This window comes from Brassica napus, chromosome C3 (assembly GCF_020379485.1).
Source record: "Brassica napus cultivar Da-Ae chromosome C3, Da-Ae, whole genome shotgun sequence".
NCBI classification, from domain to species: Eukaryota; Viridiplantae; Streptophyta; class Magnoliopsida; order Brassicales; family Brassicaceae; genus Brassica; species Brassica napus.
In genome coordinates this window covers 52,270,211-52,282,857 of record NC_063446.1, presented here as the reverse complement: position 1 = coordinate 52,282,857, position 12,647 = coordinate 52,270,211, and the positions used below count along the sequence as shown (strand labels likewise).

The 12,647-nt window shown below is 39.4% G+C and overlaps 3 protein-coding genes across 4 annotated transcripts; all 3 read right to left on the bottom strand.

The window, feature by feature from the left end:
• Positions 1-2,872: 2,872 nt before the first annotated feature.
• Positions 2,873-3,577, bottom strand: LOC106349765 (glutathione S-transferase T3-like). Its single transcript, XM_022697800.2, has one exon. It carries the CDS (start codon positions 3,575-3,577, stop codon positions 2,873-2,875), a length of 705 nt encoding a protein of 234 aa, XP_022553521.2.
• A 1,468-nt stretch (positions 3,578-5,045) lies between these two features.
• LOC106346495 (DDB1- and CUL4-associated factor 8) lies at positions 5,046-7,286 on the bottom strand. Of its 2 annotated transcripts, none has more exons than XM_013785847.3 (5): positions 7,121-7,286; positions 6,520-6,771; positions 6,275-6,418; positions 5,491-6,195; positions 5,046-5,422 (listed from the first exon to the last, which is right to left on the bottom strand). In XM_013785847.3, exons 1-5 carry the CDS (start codon positions 7,223-7,225, stop codon positions 5,195-5,197), a joined length of 1,434 nt encoding a protein of 477 aa, XP_013641301.1. In that variant the 5' UTR covers positions 7,226-7,286; the 3' UTR covers positions 5,046-5,194. The 2 variants fall into 2 exon arrangements, with proteins under 2 accessions (XP_013641301.1, XP_013641302.1); XM_013785848.3 differs by having other exon boundaries at positions 6,520-6,776; positions 7,121-7,209.
• A 3,959-nt stretch (positions 7,287-11,245) lies between these two features.
• Positions 11,246-11,728, bottom strand: LOC125583165. Its single transcript, XM_048749763.1, has one exon. It carries the CDS (start codon positions 11,726-11,728, stop codon positions 11,246-11,248), a length of 483 nt encoding a protein of 160 aa, XP_048605720.1.
• Positions 11,729-12,647: the final 919 nt, after the last annotated feature.

Here is a 12,647-nt window from a genome sequence, read left to right as displayed (position 1 = left end):
AATACCAAACATCATAATAAAAAAAAAACACACACAAACATTTATTCCAATACAAATAGAAACTTATAAATTATATGTTATGTGTAAGATGTCCAAATTTAGCCCATATATTTTCAATCAAATCATTTTTTTAATGTTGATGGACTTGTCTATTCCGAACGCTCGTTCGACGATCAATTGTACTCACGATAGGTGAAGGCATATTGACGGAAAATGTAGTCACCTCTTCTCTTTCTTCAAATTCATGAACGTTGTCCTCAGTTCCTGATGATCGTTCATCTTCGACAATCATATTATGGAGTATGATACATGCTCTTATAATATTTCCTATTTTTTCTTTATCCCATATCTTATATGGATTTCTAACAACGGCAAACCTAGCTTGTAGGACTCCGAAGGCACGCTCGACATCTTTTCGCACAACTTCTTGGGTTTGAGCAAATAATGAATGCTTCTGACCTTGTGGTAGTCGGATAGATTGAATAAAAGTAGCTCATTTCGGATAAATACCATCCGTGAGATAATATGCCAAATGGTATGGATTACCATTAACATAAAAGTTAACTTGCGGCGCTATTCCGTTAATAATGTCATCAAAAACGGGTGATCGATCGAGATATTAAGATCGTTCATAGTACATGGAGCTCCAAAAGACGCGTGCCATATCCAGAGGTCATATGAAGCTACCGCCTCCAAGACAATCGTTGGTTTTCTGGTTCCTCGTGAATACATTCCTTTCCAAGCCGTGGGGCAATTCTTCCACTCCCAATGCATACAGTCGATGCTTCCAATCATCCCTGGAAACCCACGTTGTTCTCCAATATATAGTAGTCTTTGCAGATCCTCCGGTATGGGACGTCTTAGGTATTCATCGCCAAACAAGTGGATTATTCCCGCGGAAAAATTGTGCAAACTTCTTCGAGCTGTTGTTTCACCAATTCGGACATATTCGTCAACTGTGTCAGACCCACCACCATACGCCAATTGACGAATTGCTGCGGTACATTTTTGGAGCGGAGTTAGACTCGAACGTCCGGTTGCATCTACTCTGGGTTGAAAATACTCAACTTCTGTAGAGAGACGATGCACAATACGCAAGAATAATGCCTTGTTCATTCGAAACTGTCGCCGGAATACATTGTGCGGGTATGTTGGAGTTTCGCTAAGATAATCATTCCAGAGCTTCTGATGGCCTTCCTCCCGGTGTCTCTCGATAAAAACTCGTGTTTTTCGCTCTTTTGGTTTTGGATTGAAATCAATTTCTTCAAATAAATCTTCAAATACGTCATCTGATTCATCATCATCATCTTTGTCGTAATGATAATGGGAAGAAGAAGCCATTGACAATTTTTACGAGAGAAAAAAAATGTTTAGAAATTTAAGAGAAGATGAGACTTTGCACATTTGTAATGAGAGAAGAAGTCTCAATACTTATATGATAAAGAAGAAGTCTCTACGAATCCTCCCGTGAATGAATATTGGTATAAACTCTTTAGTACATCTTGTGACTTATTGGTAGAAAGCAAAATAAACATGTGGCTTTGGATCATGTGACTTATTGGTACAAATAAACTCAACTTGTGACTTATGGTTATAAATGAAATAAACATGTGTATAAACAATCTAACTTATTATGGTTAAACATGTGTATAAACAATCTAACTTGTGATCATGTGATTTATGGTCAGCCATTCTATTTGGTCACGAGCACAAATAAAAGAGTACAAAACCATATCGGTTACATCCGAGAAAATACAAAACCATGTCGGTTACATCCGAGAAAATACATCGATTACATAGTTAAAATTATCCAAACATAACCACCAAGCCTATTACAACAACAAGAACAACTATGCCTATTACAAAGCACTCAAACCCATAACTAAAAGAAGATTTCTCCTTAGCCATATCACCCATAATCTTCTCTAGGTTTCGTATCTTCTGCTCTGTGTCATAGTCAGTCAAAAGGGTTAGGCTTTCTACCTTTTCACCCAGCTGAAGCACGTGTATATCTCTGGCTCTCATCTCCTCCATCAGCGCCTCATCCCACCATTTGTAGACATGGCATTCACCGTCGTCTTTCTTCGCACAAGTGTAATATCTTCTCCCTGTTTCACATACGCAAAACTAGCTAAGCACATACACAAACTAGCACATAAGCAAGTCAGTAACTAACTAGCACATACCTTGATATTGCCTAGTGTTAGACGTTGCAAGCAGTGGCTTAGCACCACGATAGCAAAACTGCGGGAAACCAAACTCAACCTCCGGTTGCGGAGGGTAGTGAACCTGTGAACTACGTTCCAAGCTTAACTCAGCTTTGTCACGCTGTATGAGATCATCCGTCTCGCTGTAGTCACTGTCGTCATTGTTTCCAAATAAATCCTCGTCATCTGATGGCTGCGTATAGCTGTAACGTCCCATTTTTACTTAACATGCATACATTGTCGAAATTTAAATTAGATACACATAGAGCTATACAGTTACAAACATAGAGCTATACACATTTATTTACAAATAGCTCTATACAGTTAGAAACAAAGAGCTATACACAAACATAGAGCAAACACATTAAAAGAAAATGATTCATTTATAAAAACCCATTTAAGGAAACCGGAACTACATAGAGAAAACACCAAACAAGAACATAGAGCATACAGAAAATTAAAGACATAAAGAGACATCTTCTTCTTATTTTTTTTCAGAATAACTCGGCTACGAGCTTATTCTTCACAGCTTCTTCCGCCTCACTCAATGGTTGAGTCTTGGCAAGGAGAGTGTCTAGTATTGCTAGCCTCGACAGTCTCTCCTTCCTCACCAAATCGTCCTTCTTCATTTCCTAAACGGTCGCAATCTCAGCCACGGACTTCCCTTAACCCGAATTTCTTTTAGCCTTAGCAGCCTTGACACCTTCGTTGGTAGAAGTTTGGGAATTTATCTCCACATTCTTCCTCTTCGAAACGCCACCAGCCGTGGGTGTGTTAAGGCTGAGCCACTTCTGTTCATACCTCAACACACACCAAGCATGTTCAAGTGTGAACTTGTGCTCTTGATCAGAGAAGAAAATGTCATGCGCCTTCTTCAGAACGTCAGTGTTAGTCTCACCACTGCTCATTTGTCGCTCTGCTGCCGAGTATGCGGCACAGAACTTGTTAACATCTTCATTGATTCTGTGCCACCTCTTCTTGCAACAACCGTGCTCTCTCACACCATCCTCTCTTCCATGAGGACTTGATGCATAATAAGCAGCAACCCGTTTCCAGAAGGCCCCCGACCTCTGCTCATTTGCAACAATAGCATCCTTGGAAGTGTTAAGCCACACACTGATCAGTACCTCGTCATCTGCTGGATTCCATTTGCGTCTTACAACACGGGCTGCTGGTGTCTGTACTGGTGTCTCTACTGGTGCGTCTTGAGATTGTTGTGAACTGAAAGCCGGAAAAGTCTGTGATTCTCCAAAGTTAACACTAGAATGAAAACTTTCATAAGGAAAGTTTTCATGGAAAACGCTACCTTGTTGACTGTGAAGCAGTCCTATGTAGCTAGAGGACTGGCTACGAAGATTGCTTGGATCCATAACAGTAAGAAAATATAAGAGATTTCTTGGAGAAAGACTAATGAGATGATAGAAGAGAGAAATGATCAGAGATTTAAATAGGAGGAAGTGAAGAATACAAAGTACATCACCTCCTTAATGGCAAACTCCGAACAAGAAATGTCTAATCCCAACTTATTACACAACTAAAAAGCTATCAACTTTCTTTTAAAACATCAGTGACTTAAATATATATCTAACATTTAATATTTCCAACCACAAAATGTCTAACACAAGACAGAGAAACAATCAGTTGAATGCATTACTATTGCAAGATTAAAAAAAAACATTAATCTATAAACTACGAACTATGGAAAATGCAAAGTCTCATGAAGAAAGCTAATCAAGACAAATGACATGAGATATTTAAATCTAAACGAATCAAACTCTAAACTATTAGTCTATACGAATCAAATCTATACAAATGACATGAGCTTATTTTCACAGATTGGAATTTGCACACATATCAAACTCTAAACCAGTTAAAAAATTGATCTCGAACCATAGAAATCTATACGAAACTATCATACAGTTGTTCAAATCTATACTAAACAATCAAACATAGAAATTTGAACCGAATAAGGATGTTTTTTACCAACTAAACAATCATACAATCAAAACGAAACAATCACACAAGCTACAACGAAACAATCATACAATCGAACCATAGAAAGCTTTTGAAATCTATACGAACTATCATAAATTGCTGAACCCTAGAATCTATACAATTGTTCTCAAACCAATGAATCTATATCTTTTTGCCATCGAATCTATCAAACAACATCGGATAAATACCATTTTATTCGCCGAATTTCGACAAAACCCTAAAAAAAATTTCGAAATCAGATCGGACTTGAAAAACAAACCTTGTTAAGATTGGGACGATTCTCAAAGGTTTTGGGGAGGATTGGTTCTCGTCGTATTGGAACGGAAGCGAACCGATGTGGATTGAGCTTTGGAGGAGGATCTGGGGATCAAACGACGACGGAAGCTGCGACCTCGCCAACGGAGATAAAGAGATCTCCCACTCCAGTGAAAGAGAGAAGACGCAGGGTTGGCTTTCGATTTGAAGAGATGTATTTGGAGATCAAGGTTTCGCCATCGCCATCGCCATCGAGCTTTTGATTTTTGTTTTTGATTTCGATTTCGGAATTCTCGAGGAGAACAACAGCCGAACAAATCACCGATTCCATCGTCCACTCCCGTGCTGCCACGTCGCCTACGGGACGAGCCCGAACAGCCCTTACTAAAGGTCTGTCCCACTCTCTTTTAATTTCTTTTTCATTTATTCTCGACCCATTTATATCTACGGGACGGGATTAAGGGCTCCCGATACCGATGGCCTTACTTCCTTAGTAGATCACGAGTTTTTTGACTTGTGAGTGACGATTCTGATTTGGAGGACGTCCTTTTGTGTGTTTAACCGTTGATTTCGAGCTTAATCAGGAGATTTCCTTTTGCAAGATCACTCTTTCTTGTTTTCATTATTTAAGAGTTACAAACACACAAGCAAAATACTCCCACAAGTAAATTTCAAACACATGAAAGAGAACACTTGTACTCTTACTATGTATATATATCACACACTAGTTTAGGACTTTAGCTGACATTACACTCTCTTTCTGAAGAGTCATCATCGCCAGCTACTAACCCTGAAATAAACTGAGCTTCATTTTCTTCATCACCGTCCACGTCAGTCAAAACGTATCTCCTCTCTGTAAAAGCCGATGTCTGACGTCTCTGTAGCCGCAGAACATGCATGATTACTTCAGGGGTCAATGTCACCCTCGACTGCTCTTCTCTTCCTACCCTGTTCGATTCCGTTACCTGCTTTCCCCAAAACAACACAGCTTCAGTGTCTGGAAACATTGGTCCAGAGGAGATGTGATTATTACCTTTTCGATGTTTTCTGGGAGAGACATAACATCGTTTGACACTGGCGTCCAGAGCTTAACGCTTCTTTCAATCCCGCAGGACGCAATAAACGTTATGTGCGGGTGAGACTCGAGCTGATTCACCACTCGCCTATCACCCAACATCGCCCGAACAAGCTTACCTCCTTTCTTCTTCCATATAAAAATGTGACCACAGTCTGAACCACTCATCACGTATTCATCATTTGGACCCATAAAGTTCACTCCTTTAACCGTTTGCGCGTTGCGGTGACCTGTATACACCTGTGGTTCTTCCATTTCCTGTAGTTTCTCTGCAGAGATACCAACGGGGGACGAACCGAAACCCATGTTTTTCTCAAACAGATAAATGAGCTCGTCGTTGTAAGAGACCAGTAGTTCGCTGGCTTTGGAATATGCCAATCCCGTGACGTGAACGCTGTTGGTTTCTCGGAGATGACGAGGACAAAAGGTGTTGACAGGGGCGTCTGGTACGATGTGGCGACATACGGGAGCTAACTGTACTCTTCTGGTGTCGTAAACTCGTGCGTATTCGTCGGAACCCCCAACCGCAAGATAATGTGGGTTCCTGGGATCTATGGCTATAGAATTAAGTCTGATTCTACTGCTGGAGTGATGTCTCCTGCATCCGTGTGTGAACGGAGAGGAATACAAAACCGTGGTGGGAGTGCTGCTTCGTATATCAAACTGTCCGATGAAGAAACAAAGACAAGTTCAGAACCTGAGATTGAGAAATGAAAAGACATTGAGAGATATAGAGCTCAACATGTTGAACAAAACCATCTTCGCCGCAGCTATAGAATACGTTAGGATCTCCAGGCAAAACAGCAAGCTTGTACACGCGACCATGGTGCCTCCCGAGTCTTTTCGTCTCCACTTTACCATTTTCCAGGATCTGACCAAGTCTTACCTGCAAAATGGAATCGACACTAGATGATTTAAAGCAAGTATAACATCTTCTTTGAGAAAACTAACTATACTCTATATATACGATTTATATCAGACACATACTTGTCCGTCGGCACCAGATGTTATGATGGTCCGGTCATCTGTGAAGGGTATGAACTTAGTCTGAAACACATTTTCACAGTGGCCGGAAGGATAAGTCAGTGTCCTGGTTCCATTCAACAAGTTCCAGAGCATGATTTGTCGATCATCAGAGCCCGAAACAAGAATATCTCCAGTGGAACTGAACTCCACAGCATTGACGCATCCTTCATGCCCATTTAACTTCCCGTATAGATCGAGTTTCTTCACTATCCCCTGAACTAGCAAAAATCAATACATTTAAATTTAACAAAGTCCTACAGAAAACTACAACTTGTGGTTATGATTCTCAAAGCGTTGTGTTGATTCAAGATCGTCCTCTAGAAACTTTGTCCCTGGAAATGACCACTACGATCCATGAATTCAAAGTACAAATCCAGAAAGATGACAAGACTTTCTAATACTTATGACATAAGCATCCAAAATCCACATTTTGTACACGATAAGAAGAACCCCTCCCTGAGTTTCAAAAGTCTCATCGGAAAACGGAAACAAGCAAGAGAGAGAGAGAGTGTGTGATATAACCATCGAGGAATATTCGAGCAGTAAGGAGTAAAATGAGAACCTCAGAGGCGGAGATTCGACGAGATATTGACCTCGGATGAGAGAAGCCCACCTCCCTATTGAATATCTCCGCGAACCCTTCATCGCTTCCTATTCGTTTCGCCATTTGTAGGACAGGAAGTCTCTATGCATGCCTTTCTACAAGTATTCTTGTCGGTTTCGGACATCCTGTCGTCTGCGGCAATCAAACCGTGACGTCCTGTTGTTTTATTCACTCTAAACGGCATACGCATCATAAGTCCCAAACCCACATTTGATTAGTTTGTTTCATTTTCTTTTTACCAATTTGGAAGGGAAAAAAATTCCCAAAACTACCTCACTGTTGTAAAACGAAGAGTTTAGAGACTGAATATTTCTGTGTTCTTATTAATGATCAAGGGGGTCCTTTATATATGGATTATAAGATGAAGATAAATGGAAAGTATCCAAAAACTTAAATCCACTAGAATTAGGAAAACTACTAATACATAATAATGGAAAGATTACATCTACTAGGAAAAGGAAAGGGTTTCCTTTTCTCCAAGCTTTGTGGCCGTCTTTCTCTCTCCTAAAGTCGGCTCTCTTTCTCTTCTCTCTAGACTTCGGCCATCTCTCCATCTTCTAGGTATTGGGCCGGTCTTGGACCGGGTCTGGTTAATGGCAATCCACTCCATGATTTATAACACTCCCCCTTGGATGCCATAACCATACATGATTTGTAGTACGCTTCATGTTGCCTCATTAAAACCTTATCAGGAAAACCCAGTGGGACAAAACCATGATGAAGGAAAAAGAGTACAACACGCACTACTCCCCCTGATGTGAACCTCAGTGTAGGTTCTACATTCTACGCATCTTGGTGCGTGATCTTTCATGTATATGTAGGAAGGGAGTAATCGGCCAATATCATTACTAAGCCGTATCTAGACCACTTCGACCTCTTAGGTCGTTTCTCATGTCTTTTGACATTGAGTGTCCCGGTAAAGCATGTGTGCTAAACAATGTGAACCATATTGTTCTCGGGGATCACTATTTGGTCTTTGCAAATCGTGTTTGCATGTGTCCACAGTCTAGACTTGATCGTCTACTGTTAACTCTTTACTTTGATCGGACAAACTAAGTACTTATGGACAATGTACTAGACGTGGTTATCATGAACCTGTATCTCGACCTGGCCGATCCATGTCTGGATCATAGACCTCTTCTATACATGTCCACTACTTGTCTCATGAATGTTCAAGATCAATGATCATTGCTGTGAGTTTATAATCTCTTATTATGGGTCTGCGGCCGAACACTCTCATGGATGTGGACATCGATTTCTTTGCCTTAGGTAGTACCATATCTATCTCGGACATTGTAGTCCTTTATCCATCTCTTGATGGTGTCTCATGACCTCTGTTGCTGTGGATTATATCACACACTGAAATATATATTATTAGGTCATAGATCTCGGCTCTCACAAGCTTATGAACTACAATACATTTGTATCCGGTTGATCTTTTGTCTCTACTAGCCCGTGATCAAGAACAAGGGCTAGACGCCTTTTAGTCTTAAAAGCCGGACACGTCTACTCGAGGAGCCAGACGTTCTTTGCTGAAGAGCCAGACACCCTTAAACGGACAGAGTCGGACATCTTTAGTTTGAAGGGCCGGGGCCGGACGCTTTTGGTCGGACACCCATATAGATTTATTCTATGCCTACTAACCTCTTTTAGGTTTAGTATAATCACAAGAAATTTCAAATATATGGACTGTATTGGATTGTCTTTTATACAACTCCAAGATCAATGATCATGCGTGATCAATTTCTTTTACATATTATATGCAGCTGCTTTATGTTTCAGTCCATGAATCAGCTTAGGAACGAAGTTGTTGTTTCATCTTATCCAGTGATCCATATACTGCTTACTACATCATTTGTATCTAATTTATTTCTTATGACCAGACCATTTTCAATTTCGAAAATTATGTAGCAGCATCCACCACATAGGAGTTTATCTCCTTATAATCTGTTCCTTTGATCTCTGTGAGTACCTTGTGTAACAAGCTATAATCTAATGCTGTTAAGTAGGAAGACATGAACACTTTTAGACCTCGTGATCATGTGCCTTCTCTCACGGTTTCTTTATCTCACAAGTTCCATCTATTTCACTGGTTTATCAGATGACGTTTCTATATATGTATATGGCCAATACGCCCATCTCTCTTTTAGATACTTTGAACCTCCACGTTTTATCTTTTCTAATCTCTATGATCTTTTATGATTGTATGAGTACTCTTTCGTGGGTTCATGATCCTCGTTCATCTCTTTATGTTCAAGTGCTATAAATTTATGTATCTTTATACAAATGTGTGTGTGTGTCGACACTTTCATGTGGTTCCATTTTGTTCCAGACATGATCTGATCACTTTGAGATTTTATTATCCAGGACCTTTGTTACCTAGTAGCTTGGCGTCCCAAGACTACATGGTTTGGTACCTTAGATGTGTAGCTGCGCAACCTTTTCTCAATGTCTGGTATGGTTTCTCTTATAATCTCGGATCTGTATTCTATGCACCATTTCTCTATCCGAGATTCCTTTATCTTATGGAACACTTGGTCTATCTTGTATAGACTCTATAACAACTTGATTATGTCTCTTCTAGGACATTCATTTGGTGCTAAGCTGGTTAGTCATTTCTCGGGTCAGTGTCTGGCATTTCGATTAGCTTCTCAATTAGCTAGCTTTATATAATCTTTCATTGGACGTCTTAAATTATAATCTCTAGTCCGAGGATCTTTGCCAAGACAATGATGGTTAAAACCATTCGTACTTTTAACATTCTTTATCCAGCTTATAATCTTTCTCCTTTAATATTCGGATTCATTTGTTTCATGCAATCCGTACCTGGCCACTATTTGATCACCCATATTTTGGCTCACGGTCCTTTGAATTCGTGGAGAAGATCTTATTCTTATATATTCCCAATCCTCTTCTGAGGTTCCATCGTAGACGGCACATGTATGTATGTGGTGGTTTATTCAAAATCTCTTAAGATGGTGTATGTATGGTTTTATGACCCGTATTCAATCTGAGATGGGAATATCTATGCTCACTTATATGGCCTGATGCATATTATCATTCTATACATGTAAATTCATAATGTCCCCAAGCTTATAGACTTTATAGTTTTATCCTTATAGATAATAGCTTACATGGCCAATCATTTATAGGTGATGGCTTACTTGGCCGAACTTTTATAGGTAATGGAACGTGTGCGGCCAAGCCTGCACTATGCGGCCAAGTCACGACCAAGTCACAGCCGAGCCGTTTATTCTCATGGTCTCTTCAGCCGGGTAATGGCCTCTTTGGTTTGGCCGTTTGTATCATGGCCTCTACGGCCGAGGAATAGTCCTTTATGGCCGAGTAATGACCGAGCCATATAACATGGTCTTAGACCATAGTGGTATACGAACTTGTAGTATTGATCATGGGTTTATCCTCTCTCCCCCTCATGACCATACTATAAGATCGTGGTGCTTGGGACAATTAAGCCTAATGAGTTTCCCTTTGTGTACATGTTTCACAACGTGAGATCTTTTATGGGATAACTTTGTGCCTTTTCAATCTTTGCATCAGGTTTAGACTTTAGGATGGCTAATCCTATCATGCCATATAGTGTAAAACAATTCGTGGGATATATCAGTATAGTCACCACTTCTCTTGTCTCTTATCATACTGATCTTGTAGCATAGTTTTGATCAATAGAGATCATAGGTATAGTCTCGATCACTTTCTTTCAAGGTCTTAGGCGTTTTTCTTCTTAAAATCTAAAGGAACTTGTTTCCTTCCTTACCCATTGTTTCTACTTGGAAACCATACATTATAACTTCAATGGGTCACATGTTCTTTTGGGTGTGTATAATGCCTTTTAAGGCAACGCCTTAGCCATAGTTTCTTTACTATGCTTACTATACCCATTCATGATTTCTTACTTGGTTTTATGCCCTTTAGGCAAAAATAGAATAATTCATATGTTCAAGTAAGATCAGGCAAGATAATGAATTCAAAACCAATTCCATTGTATATACAAAATCGTGAATGACAATTAGGTTAAAGCAAATCACAAATCAAGGACTTTAAAATAAAATGTCGAGATCCCTCTTAGTCAATAGACATGCCGGCCACTCCTTGAGTTATATTGGACACGGCTCCCTTGGATTCATCCTGATCTATATCGGTCTCATTTGTATCAGGGTATCTCATCTCACTGTTCCTCTTTAGTACCTTGTCATTCTCAATCACCGTTAGGCAAGAGATCAGGTCATTGTAAGTGGTAGAACCTCTTTCTATGTAGATATGTTTTAACAACAAATCTTCTGGATGGAATGTGGAGTATGTCTTGAATAGAACATCATTATCTGTTACCTCTTCTCCACATAATCTCAGTTGGTACACTACCCTGGACAAGGCAAAATGAAACTCGGCCACTGTCTCAAAGTCTTGGAATCTGAGACTCATCCATTCATGTTTGACCTTTGGTAATAATACCATAGCGTATCTAGACTTTAATTCTGTCCAAAGGTCACGAGGATTCTCAATATGTAGATACTGATTTCTCAGTTCCTCAGTAAGATGATGGCGCATTATTGTAATGGCTCTATGCTTTTCACTTTCAATTTCATCATTTCCTTCAATGATACATTTCTTGAGTCCTCTAGACTTCAGGGCAATTGAAGTGTTCATTTCTCATTCTTGATAATTATCTCCAGAGAGATTTAAAATTGCATAATCCATGGGTTCAAATCTCGGCATCTGAAATCATCAATCAATTCATGATTTAGAATTCTTGCAACCAATTTAAATAATCAGTGCATATGATTTCATAAGTCTCTCTATAATGCTTAGGCCATACGGCTTTGCATTGTGATGCTTATACCTCACGGCCATTATAAGATACAACGATCTTAAGGATCGGATCATGATGCAATCCGGTTTATATAAACATCCGGATACTAGGCCACACGGTCACTTTGATATGCACTAAGCCACACGGCTTTTAATCAATCAAGGGCACAAGGCCGCAAGTATGAACAATGTATTAAGCCACACGGCCATATACAAAAACAGGATCTAGATGCCTTCAATCCTATTTCTTAGTTGCATATCTATTAGGTTTTAGAATTAAATAATCTAGCAACCTAACTCTCATTCAATATGTAAAATTTTTAAATCAATCTTTCAAGCTTTAAGTAATGAGAGATTTAAGGTTTCAAGGCCTTTAGGAATATCAATCAAGATTAAGGGTTTCAAGGCCATTAGGAATTTTAAAATTCGAGATTAGGATTTTAGTTTAAACAAGATTCAGATTCAAGTTTTAAAACAATCCTAATCATAGCTCTAGGCGATCAATCAAATACTCAAGTTTCAAATCAAAATTAAAAAACCGATTTTCCAAAATTAGGGTTTTAGGGGATTTCGAAAACTTTGATCTTTGATCAAGGGGATTTGATTTGAGATTCAAAAACCTTTAAGGTTCTGATCTTAATTGATCAATGGATCAATC

Bases quoted from the DNA above. Each gene is read 5' to 3' on its own strand.
- LOC106349765 (XM_022697800.2), bottom strand. From the start codon at position 3,577: ATGGATCCAAGCAATCTTCGTAGCCAGTCCTCTAGCTACATAGGACTG.
- LOC106346495 (XM_013785847.3), bottom strand. From the start codon at position 7,225: ATGGCGAAACGAATAGGAAGCGATGAAGGGTTCGCGGAGATATTCAAT. The intron at 6,196-6,274 runs GTTGAGCTCTAT...TTCATCGGACAG, and splicing joins AAGATGGTTTTGTTCAACAT to TTTGATATACGAAGCAGCAC. The intron at 5,423-5,490 runs GTAATAATCACA...TGGGGAAAGCAG, and splicing joins TCCCAGAAAACATCGAAAAG to GTAACGGAATCGAACAGGGT.
- LOC125583165 (XM_048749763.1), bottom strand. From the start codon at position 11,728: ATGCGCCATCATCTTACTGAGGAACTGAGAAATCAGTATCTACATATT.